This window comes from Microchirus variegatus (assembly GCF_963457635.1).
Source record: "Microchirus variegatus genome assembly, chromosome: 3".
NCBI lineage: Eukaryota > Metazoa > Chordata > Actinopteri > Pleuronectiformes > Soleidae > Microchirus > Microchirus variegatus.
In genome coordinates, this window is record NC_139804.1 from 3,703,248 (window position 1) to 3,729,432 (window position 26,185).

At 38.0% G+C, this 26,185-nt stretch overlaps 1 protein-coding gene across 1 annotated transcript in view; it reads right to left on the bottom strand.

Moving 5' to 3' along the window:
• Positions 1 to 26,185, bottom strand: part of arhgap42b (Rho GTPase activating protein 42b) — a gene marked incomplete at both ends in the record, with an annotated part of 104,335 nt that overhangs the window by 75,282 nt on the left and 2,868 nt on the right. Inside the window, one exon of the mRNA XM_083887254.1 lies at positions 909 to 1,004. Coding sequence (XP_083743380.1) covers positions 909 to 1,004 — 96 coding nt within the window. The remainder of the gene's footprint in view (positions 1 to 908; positions 1,005 to 26,185) is intronic.

Below are 26,185 nucleotides of genomic sequence, written 5' to 3' on the forward strand. Positions count from 1 at the left end.
CGAACAGTTAAGCTAACAGGACCAAGTGTCCGCCATCTTTGCTAACAGCTACACCAACAGGACCAAGTGTACACCATCTTCGCTATCAGTTACGATAACAGGAACAAGTGTCTGTCATCTTTGCTAACAGTTACGCTAACAGGACCAAGTGTCCGCCATCTTTGCTAACAGTTAAGCTAACAGGACCAAGTGCTTGTCATCTTTGCTAACAGTTACGCTAACAGGACCAAGTGTCTGTCATCTTTGCTAACAGTTTACGCGAACAGGACCAAGTGTCCACCATCTTTGCTAACAGTTGAGCTAACAGGACCAACTGTCCACCATCTTTGCTATCAGTTACGCTAACAGGAACAAGTGTCTGTCATCTTTGCTAAAAGTTACGCTAACAGGACCAAGTGTCCACCATCTTTGCTAACAGTTAAGCTAACAGGACCAAGTGTCCGCCATATTTGCTAACAGTTACGCTAACAGGACCAATTATCCGCCATCTTTGCTGACAGTTAAGCTAACAGGACCAAGTGTCTGCCATCTTTGCTAACAGTTACGCTAACAGGACCAAGTGTCTGTCATCTTTGCTAGCAGTTACGCTAACAGGACCAAGTGTCCGCCATCTTTGCTAACCGTCACGCTAACAGGACCAAGTGTCCGCCAAATTTGCTTACAGTTACGCTAACAGGACCGTGTCCGCCATCTTTGCTAACAGTTACGCTAACAGGATGAAGTGTCACGTAACACATAACAAAGAAAAAAATGAAGATATTTCTCAACTCAGGGGAAACTGAGGTTGGGAAGCACAATTTTTCAAAAATACTTCCCCTATTCTAGCAAAAGAAAGCTTAATGCAAATCAGTGAAGTATTCCATTAGCTCCTGGTGAAGAAAACGAAAGGCTGGCCAAATTGAACTTACCGATGTTCACCTCGTCATCCGTCTCCGCGTCGCCGATGCACTCGAACTGGAACTCCTGCAAGGACTGCGAGAACTTCTGGACGGCGGCCGAAAGATCTGGAAAAGAAGCAGAGGGGAGAATCGAGAAAACGACATTAACACCACTGAATAAGGTTAGAAACACGGCGCTAGCACTTGTTACAGATATGTAGCGCGAGGTTGAAGTTTTTGCTCCAAATAAGGACAGAAGAGCCCAGTTACCAGTTAGCTGCGTTAGCTCCATTAGCTCCTTTAGCGCCGTTAGCGCCGCCTACAGTCGAACTAGTGCGGTCTGCTTATTAAACGAAGAGAGCAGTGCTACAAATAACCAGCGTACCTGTGTACTGCGTATGTGTGTCGCTGCTTTTAAAGTTTAGCGTTACTTTAGAGACTCATTTTAACAATCGGCGAGTGACGTAAACATGACGTCACGCGCGTCTTTTTCCGCTCAGTCGTCATGGAAACAGGTCATTAATGGGCGTTAACGCTGGCGCCGTTAATCACCATTAACATGTTAACGTGCCCAGCACTAGCTTAAAACCACCACTGAATAAGGTTACAAACACGCTGCTAGCACTTATTACAGATTTAGCGCGAGGTTTAAGTTTTTGCTCCAAATGAGGACAGAAGAGTCGCCGCCGTTAACAACTGATTGGTTTTCGTAGTTACCGTCAGATGCGTGTGGAGACGGCCTGTGCTTTGCTAGCATAACATAGCTAGCTTACACGCGGCAGGTTTTCCCGTTCATGTTGTCGACCAAACTCTCGTTGTTGACTCACGTTTTGTAACGTGCGGTAAATTACTTGAGTTTGAGTTCGCACAAATCAGCATCATGCGCTAACGTTGACGCCATTAAGACCGTTAAGTATTTTTGCCTTGTACGCTCACGTCCGCTATCAAACATTCACTTATACTATCATTTACGAGCGTGACATTAACGTTCCACATACACACATAACTTAATAGTTCCATCTATACAGTAGTAGATAGCACTAGCTTAAAACCACCACCGAATAAGGTTAGAAACGCGGCGCTAGCACTAGTTACAGATGTAGCGTGAAGTTGAAATTAACAACTGAGTTGTTTTCCGTAGTTACCGTTCATCTAACTTCCTTCAGATGCATGTGGAGATGACGTGCTTTGCTAGCATAACATAGCTAGCTTACACGCCTCAGGCTTTCCCGTTCACGTTGTCCACAAACTCTGAAATGTTTTGTACCATATTTTATGCAACAACACTATAGGCCTAACCCCAAATATACTTCACTTGGTACCATGTGCTTGACATTGTTAGGCTAAATAAATATATAAAATAAAATAAACCCTTCAGTTCTCGTGCGATAGGAAAACAAATTAGAGAGGATTCCAAAGGGACGATTGTCCGCCTGCACGTTTATGATCCGCTGACCGACCGATTCCATGCCCACTGACATTCATACAACAGCAGGTCTATGTGAGTGAGGCGCCGTATGTGCCATATATTTACTCCGCCGCGTTGCCATTAATCATCGTACACAGATCGCTCCGGTGGAATTAAGTCCAGCTGAGCTGCCTAACCTTTGTGTCAGAATGATGTAGCACACAGATCACGAGTCTGGGAGCGGGAACAGGACCCCAAAAAATAAAGAGGGAAATTCCACATTCAGACACGACCATGCGGCAAAAATGTATTTCTGTTTACTGCATTCCAGGATGTGAGGAAGTGCTGTCCTAATGTTTCCAGTGACATCTTGAAAGAAAGAACACTTCAGCCTTTCCAAGAGTGCAGAACTTTCCAGCCTTTTGTTTAAATATTCAGTGGTATCACAGGCTCAGAAGTGTGACATAATTTGTTTGCGAGGAAGCTATTGTTAATCCTTCAGATTATTGTTACATCCGTGTCTTTGCAGTCATTTTTGAGGGCATTTAACGTGCATAAAAACTCTGGAAACTTGGCATGGGAGGTCAGGTGTGGCGAAAATGCGATATTGGCATAGTTCCCAGGCCTGTGCATTGCTCAAGGGCTCTATAGCGCCCCGAAAATTGAGTTTCACCGAATTTCCCGAAACTTGGTGGGAAGATGTTATAGACCAAGAAGAACAAAAAAGTCAACCGTAACCATGGCCTCAACTCCACAGGAAGTCCTTTAATTTATGTTGAGATTAAACGATTTGAATAATTTGTGCGAGTAACCTATTGTTAATCCTTCAGATTATTATTATATCTGTGTTTTTGTGGTCATTTTTGAGGGTGTTTAACGTGCATAAAAACTCTTGAAACTTGGCATGAAGGTCATTGGCATAGTTCCCGGACCTGTGCATTGCTCAAGGGCTCTATAGCGCCCCCCCCCCCCCCAAGCTTAAAACAGGGGCAAAATTGAGTTCCACCGAATTTCCCGAAACTTGGTGGGAAGATGTTGTCGATCAAGACAAACAAAAAAGTCAACCGTAACCATGGCCTCAACTGAACAGGAAGTCAGCCATTTTTGTTTCCGCAAAGGCAAGAGCGCGAACCACTAGACCAACCGTGTGACCATCGTTTGTACGTATACACTGCAAATAAAAAACACTATTATAGTGTTATTATTTCAATGTGACATAATTATGGGCTTGAAATGAGCTTCCCTGGTTTCAAAGACCAGCAACCTCCACTGATGTCACCAGTGTGGACCAATTGTCAAGCAAAACTATCTTTGGCAACTTTAACTGGCTTTCTCAGGATAAAGACCTGGGGTAAGGGGATATTGGATGCATTATGTGTGTGTGTCCACACAAAGAATGCAAAACAAACTGTGTGTGTGTGGGCAGCAGACACGCCCCCCCAGCGTTTCACAGCAGAGAATGCTGCTGAATGTTGGCGACTGTTAATTATTCAAATTTTGGTGAGGTGGTTAAGCAGCACATTTTTCCTGTGGGGGTGACAAAAGTCAGAGGAAATGTGTTTTTCACCGCTTTAAAAGAAAGGAAACTTTTCTTTTAAAGTCCTTCTTTTTGGTAGACTGGAGGAAATTGCTCCCCTCTGGCAGACATCACAGGATTGTGCTCCCACACACCAGGACGCTGAACAGGTTCTTACCCCGAGCTGTTCAACAACACAATAGTCATAAACGGAATACTAAAAGCAACCTTTTTTTTTAGTTGCAAGACTTTAATCACTGTTGCACTTTTTTTTATTGTTTGTGGTCTCTTTTGTTCTTTTCTTTGACTGTTTCTGCACTGCAGTACAGTGAAAATAATGGGGGGGCGTTTTCATTGTGGTAGAACTGGCTTTTAGAGGAGGGTAATTGGGTAAAATGGTGATGTCGTGCTTTTTGGCTGCAGGTCCTTTTTTTTTTGTTTTTACATAATCCAAGAAAAAATAACATATTACTCCACATATAACGGCTTATCCGAGTGTGTTGCAAATGCATGTTCCCATAGGGAGTTTTCTGCTGACTCGCTAAATATGCCCAGTGAACAAAGCACAGTAAATGTAGTTATTTGTTCCAAAAAATGTAATACGGTGGTGGAGTGCCCTTCTGTTTCCTATAGGATTTGGAACCAAATCACCACAAATGAGACAACTCACTCTCTGAGGGGCAAATGCGATATTGGCACAGTTCCCAGACCTGCCCCCAAATTTGAGTTTCACCGAATTTCCCGAAACTTGGTGGGAAGATGTTATAGACCAAGACGAACAAAAAAGTCGACCGTAACCATGGTCTCAATTCAACAGGAAGACAACTCGCTCTCTGAGGAGCATCTTTACGGTATTTGTATCAACATGCTTTTCATTAACAGCATTTAAAAAAATAATAATTGTGATGATCCTAATCTCATTAAGGCACAGTGTGTGATTTCTTCTGCTGGGGACCGCTCATTCAAAACAATACTTATTTGGATTAGAAATATGGATTTCTATGGATTGACTGCTTAATCCTGTGGAGGATTAATCAGTAGAAATCCATCACAGACTACAGGCTGCGCTGTCAATCATAAACTGGTCCCGCCTTCCAGACAGTTCCTCCAATCATCATGCAGAAGCCCCAGCGTCCACGCCTGCTCCCACTGCCCCGTTGACTCCGAGAAAAGCCGAGCTTCCGTGGAAGTGACGGCTTTGTCCAATCATCGTCGAGCTCACAACAGCGAGTCCCATCGTAAACAGTTGAAGTTGAGCTTCAGAGGCTGCTACGGGAATACAAATTCACGTAAGGGGCGAAATGTCATCTGCAATTAACGTCCGATTTGAGCTTCACTTGCGGTCTTTGTCTTTTACGTTCACACACACACACACACACACAGAATGAGGTGAAAGTTTATGTTCACCAGTGTTTGCACAGAACATTACAGCTTCAGTATCAAACCACACATTGAACAAACATGTAGAGTTGCGTCATTTTTTTTTTTTTTTATCACTTTGGTTACAGTTTAACCACTGTACACAGACACGGGCGCTGAGTTCTACAACCTCGACAACAACACAAAGGCTCTAGTGTAAGAGCAGGTGTTTGTTTCTTACTCATGAACAGGGTTTTTTTTATGTCACGATGACAGTGTTTTTAAGGTCGAATTCCAATTCCTTGCTTCAATCTTAACCCTCAATCTCAAAAATGCGCTCCCTCTAGTGCAAGTACTGTCCAGATTCTCAGAAAAACTAAGTTGAGGGTCAAGTTTAAGGGCTGTATCGCCCTCAATATTGAGATTTTTCCAGAGACCACCCTTGGGAGCAAGGGCTACCCAGAATGCATTGCGTGTTTTGACATAACAAAGATAGCGCCGAAAGCAGCAAAACGAGTATGCTACAAATGAAGTATTTTCTTTGTTAATAGAGATATAAAATTGCATTATCTTAGATTAGGCCCATATTATGGATTACTGACGTCATTGTTGGGTAAAATTTTTATTTTTTTTATTTTACGATCTTTTGTCAATAGCTGGGCTGGTTGACAGACTGGACGCAGCTTTCGCGTTATTCTGCCCCCTACAGTCTGAAGACGTATCTGCATTTAAGGGGTGTCCCATTTCTAAGTGACAAAATAACCCTCAACACTTGGTTTTGAGGGCCAGTTAAGATTAAGGGTAGAGCTTGAGGGTTAAGATAGGAATTGGAATTGGCCCTTATACTCGATATGGCTCCAGTGCATAATCGTGCATATATAATGTTTATACTATGTGAAGAGAGTAGACGTCCTACGTTTGCTTTAAACACACTAAAAGGTTATAGTTAGACGTCTCCTTGCCGTCTTTGTCCAAACAATGAGTCCTCTTATATCAATTCCAATAAAGATATTATATATATATATATTATGTACTGTAAATGTCACAGAGCATGAGTGGATGTTGCTAACAAGATTATACCATGTAGTGTGTCCCGGTTAAACCAATGGGAAAATCAGAGGATGTTTGCCCTTTAGAAAAAAAACACAAAACATATTTTCTGTTACAGAAGAAATGACATGGGAAAAAGGTGTTGGCTGCCAGGAACGTACCATTATTTTTTTTTTGAAGGATTATGGGTGATCAAAAGTAGGGATGAGACTTAGTATCGGTATTGGTCCAATACTGGTCAAAATCACAGGATCAGATAAAATGGTGAATCAGATACAATGCAAACATCCTATATATATATATATACATATATACATATATATATATACATAATATATATACACATGCATATATACATATATATAATATATATACATATATATATATATGTGTGTGTATATATATATACATATATATATATATATACATATATATATACACACATATATATATACACACATATATATAAATATACATATATATACACATATATACATATTTATATATATATATACCTACATATATATGTAGGTATATATATACACATGTATATATATATGTATAAATATGTATATATATATCCATATATATAAAAATATATATATGTATATGTATATATATGTATATACATACATATATACATATATATATATATATACATACATATATATATATATATACATACATATATATACACATATATCCATAAACATATATACACAAATATATATATATACATATATTTATACATATATATACATACACATACATATATACATATGCAGCATATATATAAATCGCATATATAAATCGCATAAATATGCGCATAAATAAACCTTACGCAGGTTTTCCCTTAAATTTAACCAATTTCAAACTCTCATCCCATCGATCGATTCACTGTGATTCCACTCGAGTCGCGGCTGCGGAGACGAAGTCGGCGAAAAGGTGTAAATCGTTATCTTACAATGCAGCAATCACGGGCAAATAACTGCGCCGCCGAGACCGAGAAAACTCTGCATCTGTGAAGCAGCGAAATGTTTGGGAAGTGGAAGTCGGACTTTGACTTTCAACTCTTATTTTTTTGCTCCACACGCACTTTACTTCAGCGCTTTTGCTTCGTCAGGCTCTGAGTGCCTCACGTATTAGAGGAGCAGCCTCTTACACCTGCTACACTCTGTGTAAACAAATGACTCTGGATTGAACCACTGCAGCCTCATCTGAAACATCACACCTCACTTTTCTATTACACAAGACAAACAGACACAGAAATAAAATAAAAAGAAATAAGCGCCTCATCTTCAGCCTTCAGCTCTACTCTCAAGTCACAAAAGCCCAATGTTGATTTGAGTTGATTCACACGCTTTTATTCCTTTACACCAATGGTTCTCAAATTTTTGTACGTGAGCTTCCTGCGGTGGTACTTGCAGGAAAATCTGAAATATTGCTTAAACCCCCCCAGTTTAAAGCAGAATTCTGAGACTAAAGTCAGAATTCTGAGATGAAGACAAATGTTTTGAAAGAAAGTTTAGTCTGAATTCTGAGATGAAAGTCAGAACGCTGGAATTCTGAGAAGAACATCAGAGTTCTGAGATTAAAGTCATTGAAGTCAGAATTCTGAGATTGAAGTTAGAAAGTCGTAATTCTAAAATTAAAGTCAGTATTCTGAGATTAAAGTCGTAATTCTAAGATTAAAGTCCGAATTTTGAGATTAACGCCATGAAGTCGGAATTCTGAGATTGAAGTTAGAAAGTCGTAATTCTAGGATTGAAGTCAGAATTCTGAGAAAAATAGTAGAACGTCAGAATTTTGATAAAAGAAGTCGGAATGTCAGAATTCTGAGATTAAAGTCAGAATTCTGAGATTAAAGTTAGAAAGTCAGAATTTTGAGATTAAAGTCAGTACTCTGAGATTAAAATCGGATAGTCGTAATTCTGAGATTGAAGTTAGAAAGTCGCAATTCCAAAATAAAAGTCAGTATTCTGAGATTAGTTAGATAGTCGGAATTCTGAGATCAAAGTTAGAAAGTCAGAATTTTGAGATTAAAGTCAGTACTCTGAGATTAAAATCGGAAAGTCGTAATTCTGAGATTGAAGTTAGAAAAAGGCGCAATTCTCCAACGGCATGGTCGTTGGAGCCAGATGAGAGGGTCAGATGTTTGAGAAACTGCTGATGTATTGAAATTTTTTCTTTACGCATAAGAAAATGGTTCAAAAGATAAAAAAGAAGAAGAAAAAATACCTTATTGATGCCAGAGATCAAAGAACGATAGAAAGGTAACAGCAACTTAAAGAATTAACCAGCAGGGCATGAAGAAAGATACCATATGTAAAAATAAAAAACCTGAAACAGATGAGCTACAGCCTGAAGACCACACTGGATTATTTATTCCTGGATTAAAAAAATAACCGTCTAGAAGGTTTCAACATTTAATCAATCACTAACCGATTTATCCGTTAATCACCAACTTTTTCGGATCATTGCTTCGTGTGATTTGTTGTAGTTTGTTTCAAATAAAAACAACGTTTTCAGATTAGTTTTCATTTAAGGACGTCATTATTCTGAGGTCTGGGAAACAGATATTTTTCACCGTTTCCTGACATTTTATTGAGGCCCAAACTGACGACTAAATCAGTTATTCTTCGAAACGGTGACCAACACATTCATCTATAATGAAAGCAATGATTCAGCGACACTGGGGGGGGGGGGGGGGTAAATGAGTCAGGTAAGGCAGAAACATCTGCAGAGCACCTTTAACACGCGTAAATCATAAGCCGCCGCCGGATATATGAAAGAAAAGAAAGTGCCCCCATGCTGTGTTCAAGTTTCTAAATTAGGCACAGGCGTAAAAAAAAAAAAAAAAAAAGCATTTGAGTGCAGTCAGATTTACAACAGAGATTTAGCAGAAGGAAACCAATTAAGGTGCACTTTAAGGCGAGGGGAACAGTAGCAGACGCAGGCCGTGAATCACATTTTATTTATTTATTTATTTATTTATTTATTACGCAACTGATTTAAATGTGTTCCATAGCTCGGTTACATAAAGGCGAGAGCGTGCGTGGGTCTGCTTACGCTCACAGACGTCGAGAGCGAACCTATGTTTAGCAGTACTTTGGAGGGTGAGGACGAAGCTGCGGCGCAAAACTCAAGTGAATTTATTGCGTTAAAAAGACGGAGAGGAAAATATAAATCCAAACGTACGCTTTCCTCACGTCCTTTGTTTGCGATGCTTCCTCTCTTTCCTTTCCTATTTATTCATTTTTAGAGTTTTCAGGGGTTTGTTTTGCAGCATACAGATGTACATGAGAAAAGAAGACAGAATGTCAGAATTCTGAGATAAAAGTCAGAATTTTGAGATTAAAATTAGAAAGTCAGAATTTTAAAATTAGTCAGAATTCTGACATCAAAGTCAGAGTTTTGAGATTAAAGTCATGAAGTCAGAATTCTGAGATTGAAGTTAGAAAATCAGAACTCTGAGATTAAAGTCCGAATTTTGAGATTAAAATTAGAAAGTCGGAATTTTAAAATTGGTCAGTATTATCTGAGATTAAAGTCAGAAAGTTGTAATTCTAAGATTTAAAGTCAGAATTCTGAGAAAATAAGTAAGAACGTCAGAATTCTGACATCAAAGTCAGTATTTTAAGATTAAATTCATGAAGTCAGAATTCTGAGATTGAAGTTAGAAAGTCAGAATTCTGAGATTAAAGTCCAAATTTTGAGATTAAAGTCATAAATTAAGAATTCTGAGATTAAAGTTAGAAAGTCGTATTTCTAAAATTAAAGTCAGAATTCTGACATCAAAGTCAGAATTTTGAGATTAAAGTCCTCACACCCTTTGTTGTTGTGATGACTTCTGCTTCTTCTCTTTCCTTCACAACAGCTGAGCTTTTTTTTTTTTTTAAAAGACTTCCAAAGTATGAAAATACTCTTTATATCATGACCACTCAAACTTCTGTCATTATTTATTCATTTTTAGAGGTTTCAGGGGTTTGTTTTGCAGCATACAGACGTACATATACAGGATGAACATGTACGTCTTCATACTATGTTTTTTCCCCCCACATCCTGGGATTACGTATTTATGCTTTGGTGCTGCAAGGAACCCAAATATAACCTTGCAGAAATGGAATGAAAATGACACACAATAAATAAAAGCAATGGTGTGCGATTAAAGCCGAATGTTTAATTGAAATATTATTAAATCAATGCAGTGTGGTGCTATGCATGAAGCAATATGAGTTAAGGGTTGTGATATTAACAGCTTACCAATCTGTGTACTTATTGAACCGATGAATTTCACAAATACTACTACTACTACTAATAATCAAAAACAGTAATAGTATTTTGATTAAGTGGTGCCTTAATCAAAATACTGACATAAGTAAAGTAAAGAAAATAACGTGGAAAACAAGTTTGAAGGCGATCGCACAAAAGCTGTAGGACAAGTTCATTCAAATACCATTGGTGCAAAAATGGCCAAAAAACGCCTCTGAGTTGGACGTTCAATCCAAAATGGCGGCCTCCCTGTAGGATTCACAGGAACGTCATCATCGACTTTTTCGATCTTTCCGACCTAATGAACGTGTGTACCAAGTTTCCTTCATATACGTTAAACCTGACATCACATGACCTATAATAGACATTTTTTGCACCAGTTTTTTGCCCCGCTCACTTCGAATTTTTTGACACACATGGACTGAACCACTTTCAGTAAACATACATTTTCACCAAATCTGATGTGGTAGCACAATATGTGAGTTTTGGGGCATGTTCAGGCCTTCAAAAATGTGATTTATTTCTAGGAAGAAGAAGAATAACTCCTCCAGTTTCAAACGCACCCTCGGTGCTCGAACCCTAATAATCAAAAACAATAATAGCATTTTGATTAAGTGGTGCCTAAATCAAACTAGTGACATAATTAAAGTAAAGAAAACAACGTGGAAAACAAGTTTGAAGGCGATCGCACGAGGACACAATCGTACAAACACCATTGGTGCAAAAATTGCCAAAATTGCCTCCGAGTTGGCGTTCAATCCAAAATGGCCGCCTTCCTGTAGAATTCACGGGAACGTCATCATCGACTTTTTTGATCGTTCCGACCTCATCAACGTGTGTACCAAGTTTCGTTCATGTACGTTAAACCTGACATCACATGACCTATTATAGACGTTTTTGCGCCGGTTTTTAGCGCTTCCCTCTTCCAAACCGAACCAATTTCAGTTTTTAATTATAATTTTTACCAAATCTGATAGGGTCGCAGAAATCCGTGAGTTTTGGGGTATGTTCATGTGCGCGCCTTGTGCTCGGACCCTAAAAAAAACAGCGCTCTTTTAATCGCAAATGTAAAAATAGACATGGTCAAGTTTGTGTGGTCACAGTAGCCTTGACCACCAAACACCTGAAAGGTTCATCCTTGAGTCAAATTGCATTTCTAGTTTTCTTCCCAATCATCACCATATTTGGATGAGAACAACTCAACAAAACGACCCAATCTATGGCCGTCAGATTGATTTTAATCCTATTTTAACAGCGACACAACAACGACACAAAAGCAACAAGCACTAAACAAGTTTAAAACATATTTCTCCTTTTTGCCATAACCTCCTCTGTGTGAGATCACCGAAAAGGACGCTGGTTCGAAACCCATTCGTCTCCCGCTTCAGCAACAATACCCAGGCATCGTGACGCACAAAGTGGCCTTAAAAAGCCTTAGAGAAATCAATGCTTTCATCTCCGCAGGAACACAAATTGCTTGGAAACCTGAAAAATAAGGTGTGATATTTTGTCAGACGGTGTCTTTTTCTGTATCTAACAGCCGCTATTTCAGTGTATTTTAGGCTTTCACAGACATCTGCAGCTATCTTGAATGGCTGTGCAGGACCACTTGTGAACGTCGTCCGCACTGAATGGACCATTTTCTCGATGACGTATTGCGAGCACGGCGAAGCGCTCGCATCGTTCCTGCCGTTGACTCCGACTCTTATATAGGCCGCTGGTTTTTGAGATCGATACCTAGCTGCAGTTGTCTGGATATGCTCGCAGGACCATCAATAATGGATGATCTCTTGGCCCTGACATTCAGACATTCAGACATTCACCCCCCCCTGAAACGCAGAAATACACAAGCCCAATTTGCAGTCAACAACATAATAACAGCATGTCATTTATAATGTCTGGCCGCTCCACTCAAATGTGTCCATATAGAAAAATGTATCTAATCTAGTTGTCCAGTTATTCATTTATGACAATTTTCAGTAATGTGCGAGACGGCTGCTCTGTCAATGTCCGTTTTTTTGGTTCCGCCTTCCTCAGAACGTTTTTCTATCTCGCTGGGTATTTTAATAAAGGCCAAGTTTCATGTTTAAAACGCATCTTAAAACCCATTTTTACTCTTTAGTTTTCGACCCAGTGTGTACGGAAGAGGATTAGGGCCACACAAGAAAAAAAAACATTTGTGACTGATTTGTTTCTGACTTTAAACTCAGAAATCTTACTTTAATTCTGAGTTTTAAAGGCAGAAATCTGAGAATAAAGTCAGAATTCTGAGTTTTAAAGGCAGCATTCTGAGAATTAAGTCAGAAATTCTGAGTTTGAAAGCCAGAATTTTGAGTTTGAAGTCAGAAATTCTGCGAATAAAGTCAGAAATTCTGAGTTTAAATTCAGAGTTCTGAGTTTTAAAACCAGAATTCTGAGAATTAAGTCAGAAACTCCAAGTTTAAATTCAGAATCCTATGTTTAAAGTCTCAATTCTGAGAATAAAGTCAGACTAAAGTCAGAACTGAGTTTTAAGGCCACAATTCAGAGAATTAAGTCAGAATTCTGAGAATTAAGTCAGAATAAAGTCAGAATTCTGAGTTTGAAAGTCAGGATTCTGAGAATAGCCAGAATTCTGAGTTCAAGGTCAGAACTCAAATATTTTTACTGTGAGGCCCTCACAGTAAGCATGAGATGTTTTTTTTAAAAATCTTTTTAATTTTTCTTTTTTATAGTTTATTGTACAACTTGTCTATTTTTGTTGTTTTTATATTTATTTATATTGTATTTTATTGTGGTTTCTTATTAGGTCACACATTTGTATGTTTTATTTATTTATCTCTGATGTACAGCGCTTTGGATCGGCTGTTTTTACAGTGCTTTATAAATAAAGTTGGATTGGATTAAATTAAAAAATTATTATATATCAATTCTTTCTGTCCATACCAGGGTAAATATATGTCACATTTTTGATAATAATAATAAACAGTACTTTATTCAAGCGGTGACCTTTGTTCATATAAGCAAAGACGTGTTTTGCTGCAGATGATTAAAATGTCACAGTCACGCGCTCATTAGCCGTCGTTGCTCAGGATATAAATTCATTCACAGGCCGAGCAGAAGGGAATATTCTCTGTATCACGAGACATCGCCCTCCTCCTCCTCCTCCTCCTCCTCTCGCTGTACGTTACTCTGCACAAACATGCGAATAAATATTAAATCACGCGACGATCAAGGAAAGTCTTGCCACAACGATGCATTATTTACTACTTTTGGGGAGAATTCGGATCCCATTAGGGTAAAGAAAGAGCCTCACTTACAGTGATCACATGGCTGAGTAGCAAGACAAATGGAGAGAGAATGAGGACAGATGAAGATAAATGAAGGTTTACATTTTTAACCTGAGGTAAACAGTAAAAGGAAAGAGAAGCAGCAGCAGCAGCAGCAGCAGCAGCAGCAGCGGCGGTGGGAACACCGGAGACAGTCGCCCTCTGCTTCACAACGTCAGTGCTTATATACTCTTGGCCTTCGTTACGAGGCGTATGAAATTTTAATGAGGCCAGTTGTAAAGAACTTTGGCATTGACGCAGTATTGCTTTACCGTGATGCAACCGCATTAAAGGGCCGCTATATTAAAAGTGCAAGAGCGATACGAAAAATCTGTTATTGCGAACTAAACGAGGGCCTCGTACGGTACAACGTCACGTTAACCAGAGGCTTGTTCTGTGCTGACGAGGGCACGGCTCGGGCCCTGGACTGGACCGAGGTCAGGTTTAAGGCGATTAGCATATAGCGCGCGCTAATTAGCATATACCGCGGGACTTTTGTTCCAAAAAAAATGGCGGGTTGAAGGAGGGGCACTGGACGCTGGAGCACCTCCGAAACCAAGTGCCTGATCGGTATCTGGTCGGAGGACGAGATCCAGAAGAAGCTGGAGTCGTCCAGGAACAAGATGGCCTACGTCAAAATGCAACAGCGGATGCGGGAGGCCGGCTGCGATCGTACAGTCGAGCAAGTAAAGAGGAAATTTGTAAGTGTCGCGGGTGTCCTGCCAGATTTCCAAGCGGTGTGTCTAAAGACGTCACAGAGTAATGGTACAGTACGGTACTGGTGGAGTTAGACCCACGACAGAAAAGCGACACAACCCTTGCACCCGGTTTCGTTTCTTTGAACGTCCCGCGGTCTATTCTCGTACAAAGCTTGACGTCGTGTTGAGACAAAACAGCCACAAATAAGAAAAAACAAGAGATGTTGGATGACCTCCGCCATTGTCCTTTGTCTTGTGGTGTCTGTTCTCGTTCAATGTCGCTGTCCGTTGTTAGCATACCGGTACAATTCTACATATCTCGCTTAGCACAAGTCTTAGTTTGATGACGTCAGGAAGCAGCGTGGGATCAGGAGGAGCCGTTGTTGTTGTTCTCTCGGTTTGGTTCCTCACGGTGTTTTTGCATTTTACAGCTTAGAGCTTCGGCAAATGTCAGAATTAATAACTGACAGATACACAAGACAAGACACAGCAGGACGTTAAAGCCGAGAGATGGGTAAATGGTGGAAGGAGACAGCCCAAAACGGTTGGACTTAAGAAGACATTTTTCCTACTAACGGCAGTATTTCAAGAAATAAGATTTAAAAATAAAATGGGGGGAAAAAAGATGTAAAAGTCAAAGCGAGAGATGCCCTTTGATGGATGTATAAGAAACACTTCAGAAGGATTTGGTGCTTATCTTTCTTCAGCCCCATCGCAGCACAAACTCGAGAGCGCGCGGTGAAACGAGCAAATAACAGGAATACGGCTTCTCTTTGAAACGTCTGAATCTGAAGATCTTATTGACTACATGGACGAGTAAAGATGGAGCTGTACCACAACGAAAACGGGGGGGACATATTTTTTTTTCCTTTTATACCCACCCCCCCCCCCCAACTTGAAATATTGGTTCTAATTTCACTACAACACATTTACACCATCGAACCTGCAGTAATGATTCTTCACACAGCGGGTAGCGTGCACAAAAGAATAAAGTGTCACATCCCCATGTGCCGGCTTTAATCAAACACACACACATAGACCGGACACAGCAGCAGCTAGCACCTCAGTTAGCTCCCAGTGTGTGAGGTGGGAGAGAGGACAATGGCTGTCAGTCAACACCCTGCCAAAAAAAAAAAAAAAACCCTCCCCCGGGTTTCACCCTTTATCTCGTCTCCAGGGCAACCACATACTCCCAAATTCCTCGTGCCGCTGACAATCCTGACAAAAAGACACAGACGACGCTGCCGTCTGCTTTGGGGCTTTAATTATAATTTGAGGACCTGCAGAAAAACCCATAGCACAATGTAAATTTAGATAATGCCTATTTATTGCTAAAAAAAATGCTGTCTTCTCTGCACAACGAGACAATAAAATAAAGTCCTGCCTCAACATGTAATCATACAAAACGACAGCTGCTGTCAGTTGCGTCGAATTTTGGCCCAACTTTTGTCTAATCTGTCTTTTTCTTTAGCGTTTATTCACAGACTAAACTGTCTTAACTTCACACATACAGAGAAGGTCGCCTCCTTGTTGAACTCTGGCTCCTTATTGGATAGAGAGAGCAATAATCTACAGAGCAAACACTGTAGATTATAGATCAAACAACATGGGTTTCTCTATGGAGGAGAATGATGCCGAATCAGGGGCTTTCAGCAATGAGGAATGGGCTTCCATAGGTTCTCATAATCTCAACTTTGTATCTCATAATGTCCTCTTATTTTTATCTCATTATTTTGACTTTTTAATCTCATAATTTAAATTTCATAATTATGATTTTTTTTAATCTCATAATTTTATTTTGTTTTATCTCATAATCTCGATTTATCCCATAAATTCTATTTTTTAATCTCATAATTTCTACTTTTTATCTCATAATCTCAACTTTATCTCGTAATTTCGACTTTTTATCTCATAATCTCGACTTTATCGCAAAATTATTACTTTTTCTCATAATTTCAACTTTTTTCTCATCTCTCTGACTTTTTTAAAATCTCATAATCTAGATTTACCTCATAATTTCAATTTTTTTTAATCTCATAATCTCGATTTTTGTATTTCATAATTTCGACTTTTTATCTCATAATTATGACTTTTTATCTCATAATCTCAATTTTTTTTAATCTCATAATCTCAATTTTTTTTTATCTCATAATCTCAAATTTTTTTTATCTCATAATCTCAATTTTTTTTAATCTCATAATCTCGTTTTATCTCATAATCTCAACTTTTTTTTATCTCATAATCAACGTTTTATCTCATAATCTCAATTTTTTTTTATCTCATAATCTCAATGTTTTATCTCATAATCTTGACTTTTTATCTCATAATTTAGATTTTTTAAAATCTCATAATCTAGATTTATCTCATAATTTAAATTTTCTTATCTCATAATCTCGATTTATCAATTTCATTATTCCGACTTTTTATCTCATAATCTCAACTTTTTTTAATCTCATAATCTCAATTTACTTTGAGGATATATTTATTATCAAGGATTATGTTTTACATCTTTTTTTCTGTCAACAGTTCTCTTCAAATCTTCATTTTACGTCTTCAATACGATGCAACGATAGCGCTAATCTCGATGACAGCTTCATATATTCACCTTCACTAACAGCAGCTTTAATACACATCTACATGTTTATTCTTTAAATTCTTTCTCATATATTATTTATAATGCAAAATGCGTTCCTGCCAAACTTGTGTTAAGTAACAGAACAAAAATTAAAAACTTTTCTCTCCCGTCCTCAGAAGTGCTATTAATACAGATGTGGCTGATATTTCCAATTAGCAGCATTTTGTCTCCTCTTCATAACGATGTGAGAAGAAACCTCCCAGAATAACAGCAGCGTCTGCTTGACTGCTGAGAGCATTCGTGGTAAAATATATAACTGCAAAAATAAGCGATAGAAGTTGTCGAAAAACCAGTCACGCGGCAAAAAGAGGCAACTTAAAGAAAAACATCATCAAACTAGAAACTAAACCTTTCATTAAAAAGATATTTGATGCTCTTATTCATATATGTGTATATAAACATACATATACACATATATATGTATATATATATACACACACATATTATATATGTGTGTGTATATATGCATGTGTGTATAAATGTATGTATAATATATATACACATATATACATATTTAATGTACAGTATATACATATATACACACATAAATACACATACACACACGTATGTGTATATATACATATATACGTATATACACACATAGACATATATACATACATACAAACCCACACACATATATATATATATACATATATATATATACGTATATATATATATATATACACACATATATATACACACAAATATATATATATATATATATATATACACACACATATATATATATACACACACACACACACACAGGCACATATATATATATACATACATATACATACATATATCAATATATATATATATATATATACATACACACATACTGGACATATATACATACATATATATACATAGATACATATATACATACATACATATACATACATATATACATACATACATATACATACATACATACATACAGTATATCATATACATACATATATATATATATATACATACACACACACACACATATATATATATATACATACATACATACATATAAACACATACATACATACATATATACATACATACAGTATATCATATACATACATATATATATATATATATATATATATACATACACACACACATATATATATATATACATACATACATACATACACACACAAGCCAAATAAAGTTACAGTTTAAATATGAAGAGGAATTTCTTTTTTGTTTTTTCCACTGGTCTTCAAACGTCTCGCCTCTTAAAACTCTCTCTGTTTTCCGAAATCAAAAGACCAGACAAACAAAAACAAAAAGCCTCCTTTAACGAGAGGCGGTAGGCGCGTACCGACCGAGAGAAGAGAAGCGCCGTAATAAGCCTCGATTCTTCCGCAGCGAGAGTCACTGCTGATTTCACAAGCTCGGAAGGTTCAAAGGGAGGAGGGAGTGTGAGCTTCTGGAGCTTAACCAGAGACGCAGAGATGTCTTTGATGCGACCGCGGGGTGCACTGTGCCACTTTGATTCCATTTTGGTTCAGGTGAGGAACCTTCCACCTGCTTACAATTACATCTGTCATCTGTCACTCGCCCAGCAGGGGGCGGTGGGAGGGGAGGGGGGTGAGAGTCAACCACTTCACAAACAAAAGCCTGAGAAGTGGCTGCTGTCACTGTCTGCTGGTCAACCTGCGAGGCTCTTCAGCGACACTCAAACCCAAACGCTGAATAAAATATGAAAGCACAGACGCTCTGTTGTTACACACAGTTACAGTACTGTAATCCCTCAGGACAGCACCGATACATATCTTGCATCATAATAACCGTTGACGTAGTTATCATCGTTTCTATTTCCAAAGCAGGAAATGAAATCTGGGCTGTTTTTTTTTTTTTTTTTTTAAATATAATCCATTATGGACAAATATGTGTGTCCAGGATTACGAGATTAATAATAATAATCTGATGGACGTTTAATGATTGGGAGGGAAAAAAAAGGAAGTGATTGTTATACAAGTGACGGATTCATCGGATGGAAATATGTATCACTGCTCTGCTGTAATGTGGTGACTCAGGAAACAAATAATGACACTTTGAATGGTAGAATGAAAGGATTATGATCTGAAATGGAAGCCCACAAGGGAAAAATATTTTTGACCATTTAATCTCATAATTTAAAATTTTCAACTCATATTTTCAACTTTTATCTCGTAATTTCGACCTTTAAAAGTCATAATTTCACATTTTTATCTCAAAATTGTGACTTGTTATCTCATAATAATGATTTTTGATAATATAATTTCAGCTTTTTAAGTCTTAATTTCGACTTTAGTCATAATTTTAATTTAATTTTTACTATTTATCTACAATTACGGCTTTATATCTCGTAATTCCGACATTTATTCTCATAATTACAACTTTTTATCTCATAATTTCGACTTTTCCACTCAATTTCCACTTTTTATCTCATAATTTTCACTTTTTAAATCAGATAATTATGGCTTTTATGACATAATTATGTATTTTTATCACTTTATCTGATAATTAAGTCTTTTTTTATCACATAATTATGTCATTTTATCTCATATTTATGACTTACTTTGAGGATATTTTTATTATCAAGGCTGTTTTTTTTTACTTTTCTGGCAGAAATGGGCTTCTATAGATAACTGTACAGACTTGATTTGATTTAAATCAACTCGTGTTAATGAACTGAAACAATTCCGATGATCAGAAACACCTTGAACATCCTCACTCTTCCTTATCTGAGGGACCCTTTAAAGGTCACATAGAGTGGTCCTGTTGCACATATATGTTAGTTATGGAGGTCTACTTACATACATTAACTTGTTTTTTTTGGTCAAAAACCTCCTAGTTGCTGTAAACGAGCCGTTAGAAATCCTATTTTCTGACGCTGTTTCCCAGACGCGAGATTTGAGACTCAACTCTCAACCCGGAAGTGACATAATCAGCACACCCGCTCTCAGAAGCACAGCTCCCCCCTCTGGAACGGTGGATGCACTGCTACTCATTATCAAAACATTGTTTTTAACAATGCCGCAGTCCCTTTGACGACCTTTGACCCGGAGTCAGAAGACACTGTCGCTCGTGAAACACCTCCACAACGGACGTTATTCTTCTTCTGCGGTTCAATGTATGCAACCGGATGTGCCCGGACTAGTACCCGGAGCAGGAGGATCTGCTGTTCAGGAGAACTGCTGTTTACATAACTTTAACGGGATTTTCAGAGATCTCGCTGAGCCCGAGATTACAATAAAACACAGTGTTCTCAGCAGTGGCTGAACTGTTTGTTTCGAAACTTCAGGGCTTCGTAAACAAGGTAATGACGCAGATACACACTAAAAAACAGCGTTAATTGGAACTTCTGGTCTAGGTCCACTTTAATATGAGGCTGATGCAACGTTATAGTCTATTCTTTAGTTGAAAGAAAGAAAGAAAAAACATCAGTTATTAGCTCCTGTGTTTCAGACAGACAGACCCAGGTCTCTGCCATTTATCACACACTCTTTCTACACTCTTTAGACAAAGGCAACACAAACTGACACAAGTTCTGACAGAGATGAACTTGCCTCTGAAAGAGCGAGAGAGAGGAGAAAAAAAGGAAAGAAAAGAAAACAACACAGAATTTCACATTCGCCGTCATCGCTGGCATCGGACGAAGTCCTTCTCGAGCTAATCAAAGCGAGCGCAATTATTGGCTAAGGAGACGCATTCCAAGTGAGACAATTAACAACACAAGGGAGGTGTGTGTGTGTGTGTCTGTGTGTGCGTGTGTGTGTGTGCACGGCTAATTTAAACATCCATTGTCCCAACACTTTGCGATGAGAATTGGCAGCACACACACACGCACGCACGCACACACACACACACACACACACGCACACAGGAGACTTTTTCCAAATGTGCCATCCAAAGTCAGAATTTATCTTCCGCGTGGGCAAATCATCGTCCGTCTCTCTTTGTTCACTCGAATAATCAGATTAAGACAGATGGACTATTTTTATGACAGTGGACAAGGAGTTATTGCCTTTGTTGATTAATCTGTTGGATTATATTCTAATATATAAGAATAAGCTCAAAAATAAAAATATCGTCAAATATCTCAAATACAATAACAAAAGTGTTGAAAAATGTCAATCGCCGTTTCCCAAACCTGGATGTTCTCAAACGTTTTCGATGATTTCTATGTGATACGGAGAAAAAAAACCCGGAAAAATATTCATATAAGAAGCGTTTTGAAGCTTCTTTTTTTTTAACGATTAAAACAAGATTTCTGATCGTTTTAGCTTCTTAAATGTGAATATTTTCTTCGTTTCTTTGCTCCACATAAACAAAAAAATCATTAAGACTCAATCATTTTGGTTTGTGGACAAAAACAAAGACGTTCGAGATCATCGTCATTTCCAGGTTTGACAAACACAGAGCGACGTTTTCTGACATTTTATGAACCAAACGATTCATGGAGAAAATAATCGATCGGTTAGTTGAAGATTTATGATGAATTGAATGTGTGCAGCCCTGAGTCAGACACTGCTCTGTGAACAGTCATCTTCATAATTAGGTCAACAGTCAGATTACTGATGTAAACACACACCGAACATGAACCAAACAATAAACACATGCAAGAAAGGGAGGAGGAAACACACAGAGGCAGAGGCTTATCCTCTTCAGCCTCTTCAGCCTCTTCAGCAGCAGCAGCATAAGCAGCATAAGCAGCAGCAGCATAAGCAGCAGCAGCAGAATTGCCATGCGACTGTAAGCATGAGAATGATGATGTCACTCACTTTGAGTGACAGGCCACTTCTGAGGAGCAGACCTCAAATAATCTGTAATCTAACCCAGTCTGAGGCTGGAGAGGCAGCTTTTTGTAGTACGAATACTTTGTAATACGTCATCCTTTTTTTTTTTTTTATCGAAATCTGTCTTCAAAAAAACATTAGTTTAGTTTTGTCAATCAAATGTCAAAGTGACAGCATGTTTTATTTTGTAAAGAACTACATGGAAAAAATGCAACATTTGTAAAACTGTAAAAACTTTTTACAGCGTCATCGCTTTACAACCTCCATCCTAACCATATGTGTAGCTATATAACTGTGTAACTATATCACTAGATAACTAACTATATCACTATATAACTAACTATAGAAATATGTAACTATATAACTATGTACCAATATAACCAACTACATAACTATATAACTTTATAATTAAATATATGAATGTATAATTATGTAACTAACTATACAACTAAGTAACTATATAACTAACTATATAACTAAGTAACTATATAACTAACTATATAACTATATAACTAAGTAACTATATAACTAACTATACAACTATGTAACTATATAACTAACTACCTATATAACTAATATAGCTAGTTACATACAACTATGTAACTAGCTATATAACTATGTAACTATATAACTAACTATATATCTTTATAATTAACTATGTAACTATATAACCACTTTATAAGTATGTAACTATATAACTAGATATATAATTATGTAACTATATAACCAACTATATAACTATATAACTAGCTACATAAGTATGTTATTATATAACTAACTATATAAGTATGTAACTATAAAACTAGCTATATAACTATCTGTATAACTATATAACCATGTAACTATATAACTTCACAATTAACCATATAACTATACAACTATGTAACTATATAACTATACAACTATGCAACTATATAACTAAGTAAATATATAACCAACTATATAACTTTATAATTAACTATGTAACTATATAACTAACTTTATAACTATGTAACTATATAACTATAACTAGCTATATGAAGTATGTAACTATAAAACTAACTATATAACTAACTGTATAACTATGTAACTATAAAACTTCACAATTAACTATATAACTATGTAACTATATAATAGCTAAAAACAAAACAAGCCTCACACGTCACACGATGAAAAACCTGCGTGTCATTTCCATCACGTGAGCTCTGACTGATCAAAGCAGCAGCACAGCCACACACACACACACACACACACACACACACACACACACACACACACACACACACACACACACACACACACACACACACACACACACACACACACACACACACACACACACACACACACACACACACACACAGTAACACAACAATGTTGAGCTAAATGCTATCTGAAGGAGGATGAAGGGGGAGGTTGACGGTTGCCCAGGCGATGTTTACAGGACACTTCCTGTGGCCCGAGAGCCTTGGGAGCATCATGTGTCCTCGAGAACAGACAAACAAACACAGCCACAGAGTTTCCCAAAGCTGAAAGCTGAACAAAAGTCACGGTGAAATCCCTGCGACGCTTAACGTTAGTGTAAGAAAACAACAGCTAATCGCTAATTACCGCCGGCGACATTAAGACCTCACAACTACACCGGCACAGTTGGAGCAATTAAAAAAGGTGCCGTTTACACACTTACTAAATACTTTCCTCGTCTTATTTTAAATCACAATAACAGCCTCTGTGTGAGTGTAAACCGCTCATTACTGAGAGGATTCCTAAGAGGACTCGTGTGGGTGGAGGGCTGATGTAAAAAATGTTGTCTTTCTTAATTACATTTAGTCCATTTAACTGTGTTTTTTTTTTACGAATGTGTATTAAAATGTTAAGACAACACGGATTTACATCCAGATCTAATGTAATCGTTTGAGCCAAACTGATCCGTGTGAGCATTTCACATGGATTTCTACAGTCTTTATCATAAAATATCTGTTTGAATTTTATTTCTGTATCTGCATTATATTCAACAACTCAAGAATCAATGACTATTTTGGTCAAAAAATGCCTTCAACACACAAAAACCATCATGAAAAGTGGACAGAGTCTGAGTTTGCTGGCTGAGGACAACTAGGAAGTAAGGATATACTGAATGGCCAGCAGGGGGCTAAAATAACTCGATTTGAATGGAAGCCTATGGGGAAATGAGCTTCCACTGAACTTCTTGAGGACTTAATGGTCAAAACTTGCACTTCAATATAATATAAAATCTAATTTTTAGGTTATAATCCAATTCAAAGTTAAATAGAACAAAAATCAATACGCTAAATAAAACAATTCTACGTATCTTAACGTTTATCCGTTTATCTTTGGTGAGATATTACGAACGAGTTCCAGACGGAGAGCGACTCCTAAACTCCGGATTAGCCAATCAGCAGGCAGCTACCTAAGCCCCGCCCCCATGCATTACCCCGAAGAATTACAAACAAAAAGCCAGGGAGCGCAAAAAAACAAAAAAAACCAAGCATTGCGCGCAAAAAGTGTATTTCCATGCAAATAAAATAGAATAATTTTGAATTATTTATCAATATTTTGTTTTTGGCAATTTGTGTGTTTTTTTTAGTTTTTTTTTAGCTTCTTTACAAGCGCGATTGATAATAATGACACACATTTAATTCCCCGGTGGAAAAGGTCAAACTGGACCTGCACTTGACAGGTGATGGGAGAGTAAAATACACAATGTGGTGTTCTGGTTTAAATATACACACAGTATATATCATAATAATAATAAAGGTGGTGGAAAACAGGCTGATTATTTCTCCTCCATTATCTATTAGGATCAAAACAGTTACAGCCGCAGTTTCACCACAGGAGTTTTCTCATGTTCCATTATTTCAAACTAATTATAATATATATATATAGAGAATAGAGAATAAAAGGGTTGATTGTGTAACTCCTGCGCTGACACTGACACCGATGTTTTCTTCTTTTTCTCCAATCTTTACCAAGCAGCCTCGACTGCGACCTGAGATCACAGAGAATAACGCGACTCAAAGCGTGCGGATTATTTAACGCCATAAGTGTTCTGCATCGCGATGACCTTCGCCGTTAAACTTCTCACCGCATTCTGCCCTCGTATCTGTCGTTTCTCCCACTCGCGAAAAATAATTATCAATTAGTGCCGTCGGTTAATGAAATAATAAAATAAAAATAAGAGCCAGTGGTTGTTATTGACAACAGGTGTGAAGAATAAAGGCAACACAGACAGTGAGGCGATGTTATTTTAAAGCATCTGGAGACACAGCTCATTTACACCTGGAACACATTTAAGGGATTTGGGGAATAAGTAAGAACTCAGTTCGTCATCGCGGGAATCTGAAACTTCTCATATCGAGATCGGGTTTCGTGTCGAAAGAGGGAGAATTTTCTCTATCTTTGTTTTATCCCACGCTAAACATTTGCTATGACGTATAAGTCGGACTTACTAATCGTTTTAATACTTATATTTTAAAGTGTGAAAATAGACGACACAGTCACGTTTCTGTGGTCCGCCTCAGTCTAAGTACAGGAGATAAAACACGGCCATGTTGACGTCCACAGTTATTGCTACGTCACAATGACACGTTCCTGGAATTGTTGTCTTTGTCCCTAAAAAACGCGAGAGTGCAGGCGAGGGCAACGGTATCCGGGAAGTGGCAGCGGAAGTCGGCAAAGTGTTCTATTCTTGTCTGCACAGAGTTCTACACACCGGCAATGCGCCGGCTAGAGTCGGCAAACAATCGCTTTGCCAAACGCTAACTGCTGCTAGCTGCCGGAGCCTCAGTGACACTGACGTAGTTTCGGTCTCATTTGCATTTATAATCCTTAACCATTATTGTTAAAATCATGTAATTTTTAAAGATTATTCAGCTTTACTCACTTTTATTGCCGTTTTCAAGTTTAATTAACATTAGTGCTGGGCACGTTAGCGCATTAGCGCGTTAACACACGGTAGCGCGCTTCCTTGACGACTGAGACGCACGTGACGTCATGTTTTACGTGCCGCAGCACCGGATTCCAGGCACCGTTTACCAGTTAGCTAGCTGGGGTTAGCTCCTTTAGCGCCGTTAGCGCGCCTACAGTGGGACCGGAGCGGTGTGTTTATAAAACGGAAAGAGCAGCGCTACAAATAACTAGCGTACCTGTGTAACTGCGTATGTGTGCCTCTGTTTTTAAAGATTACCGTTACTTTAGAGACTCATTTTAACGATCGGGAGACACGTGCGTCTTTTTCCGGTCGGTCTTCAGCACTACACTCTTAGAAATAAGGGTTC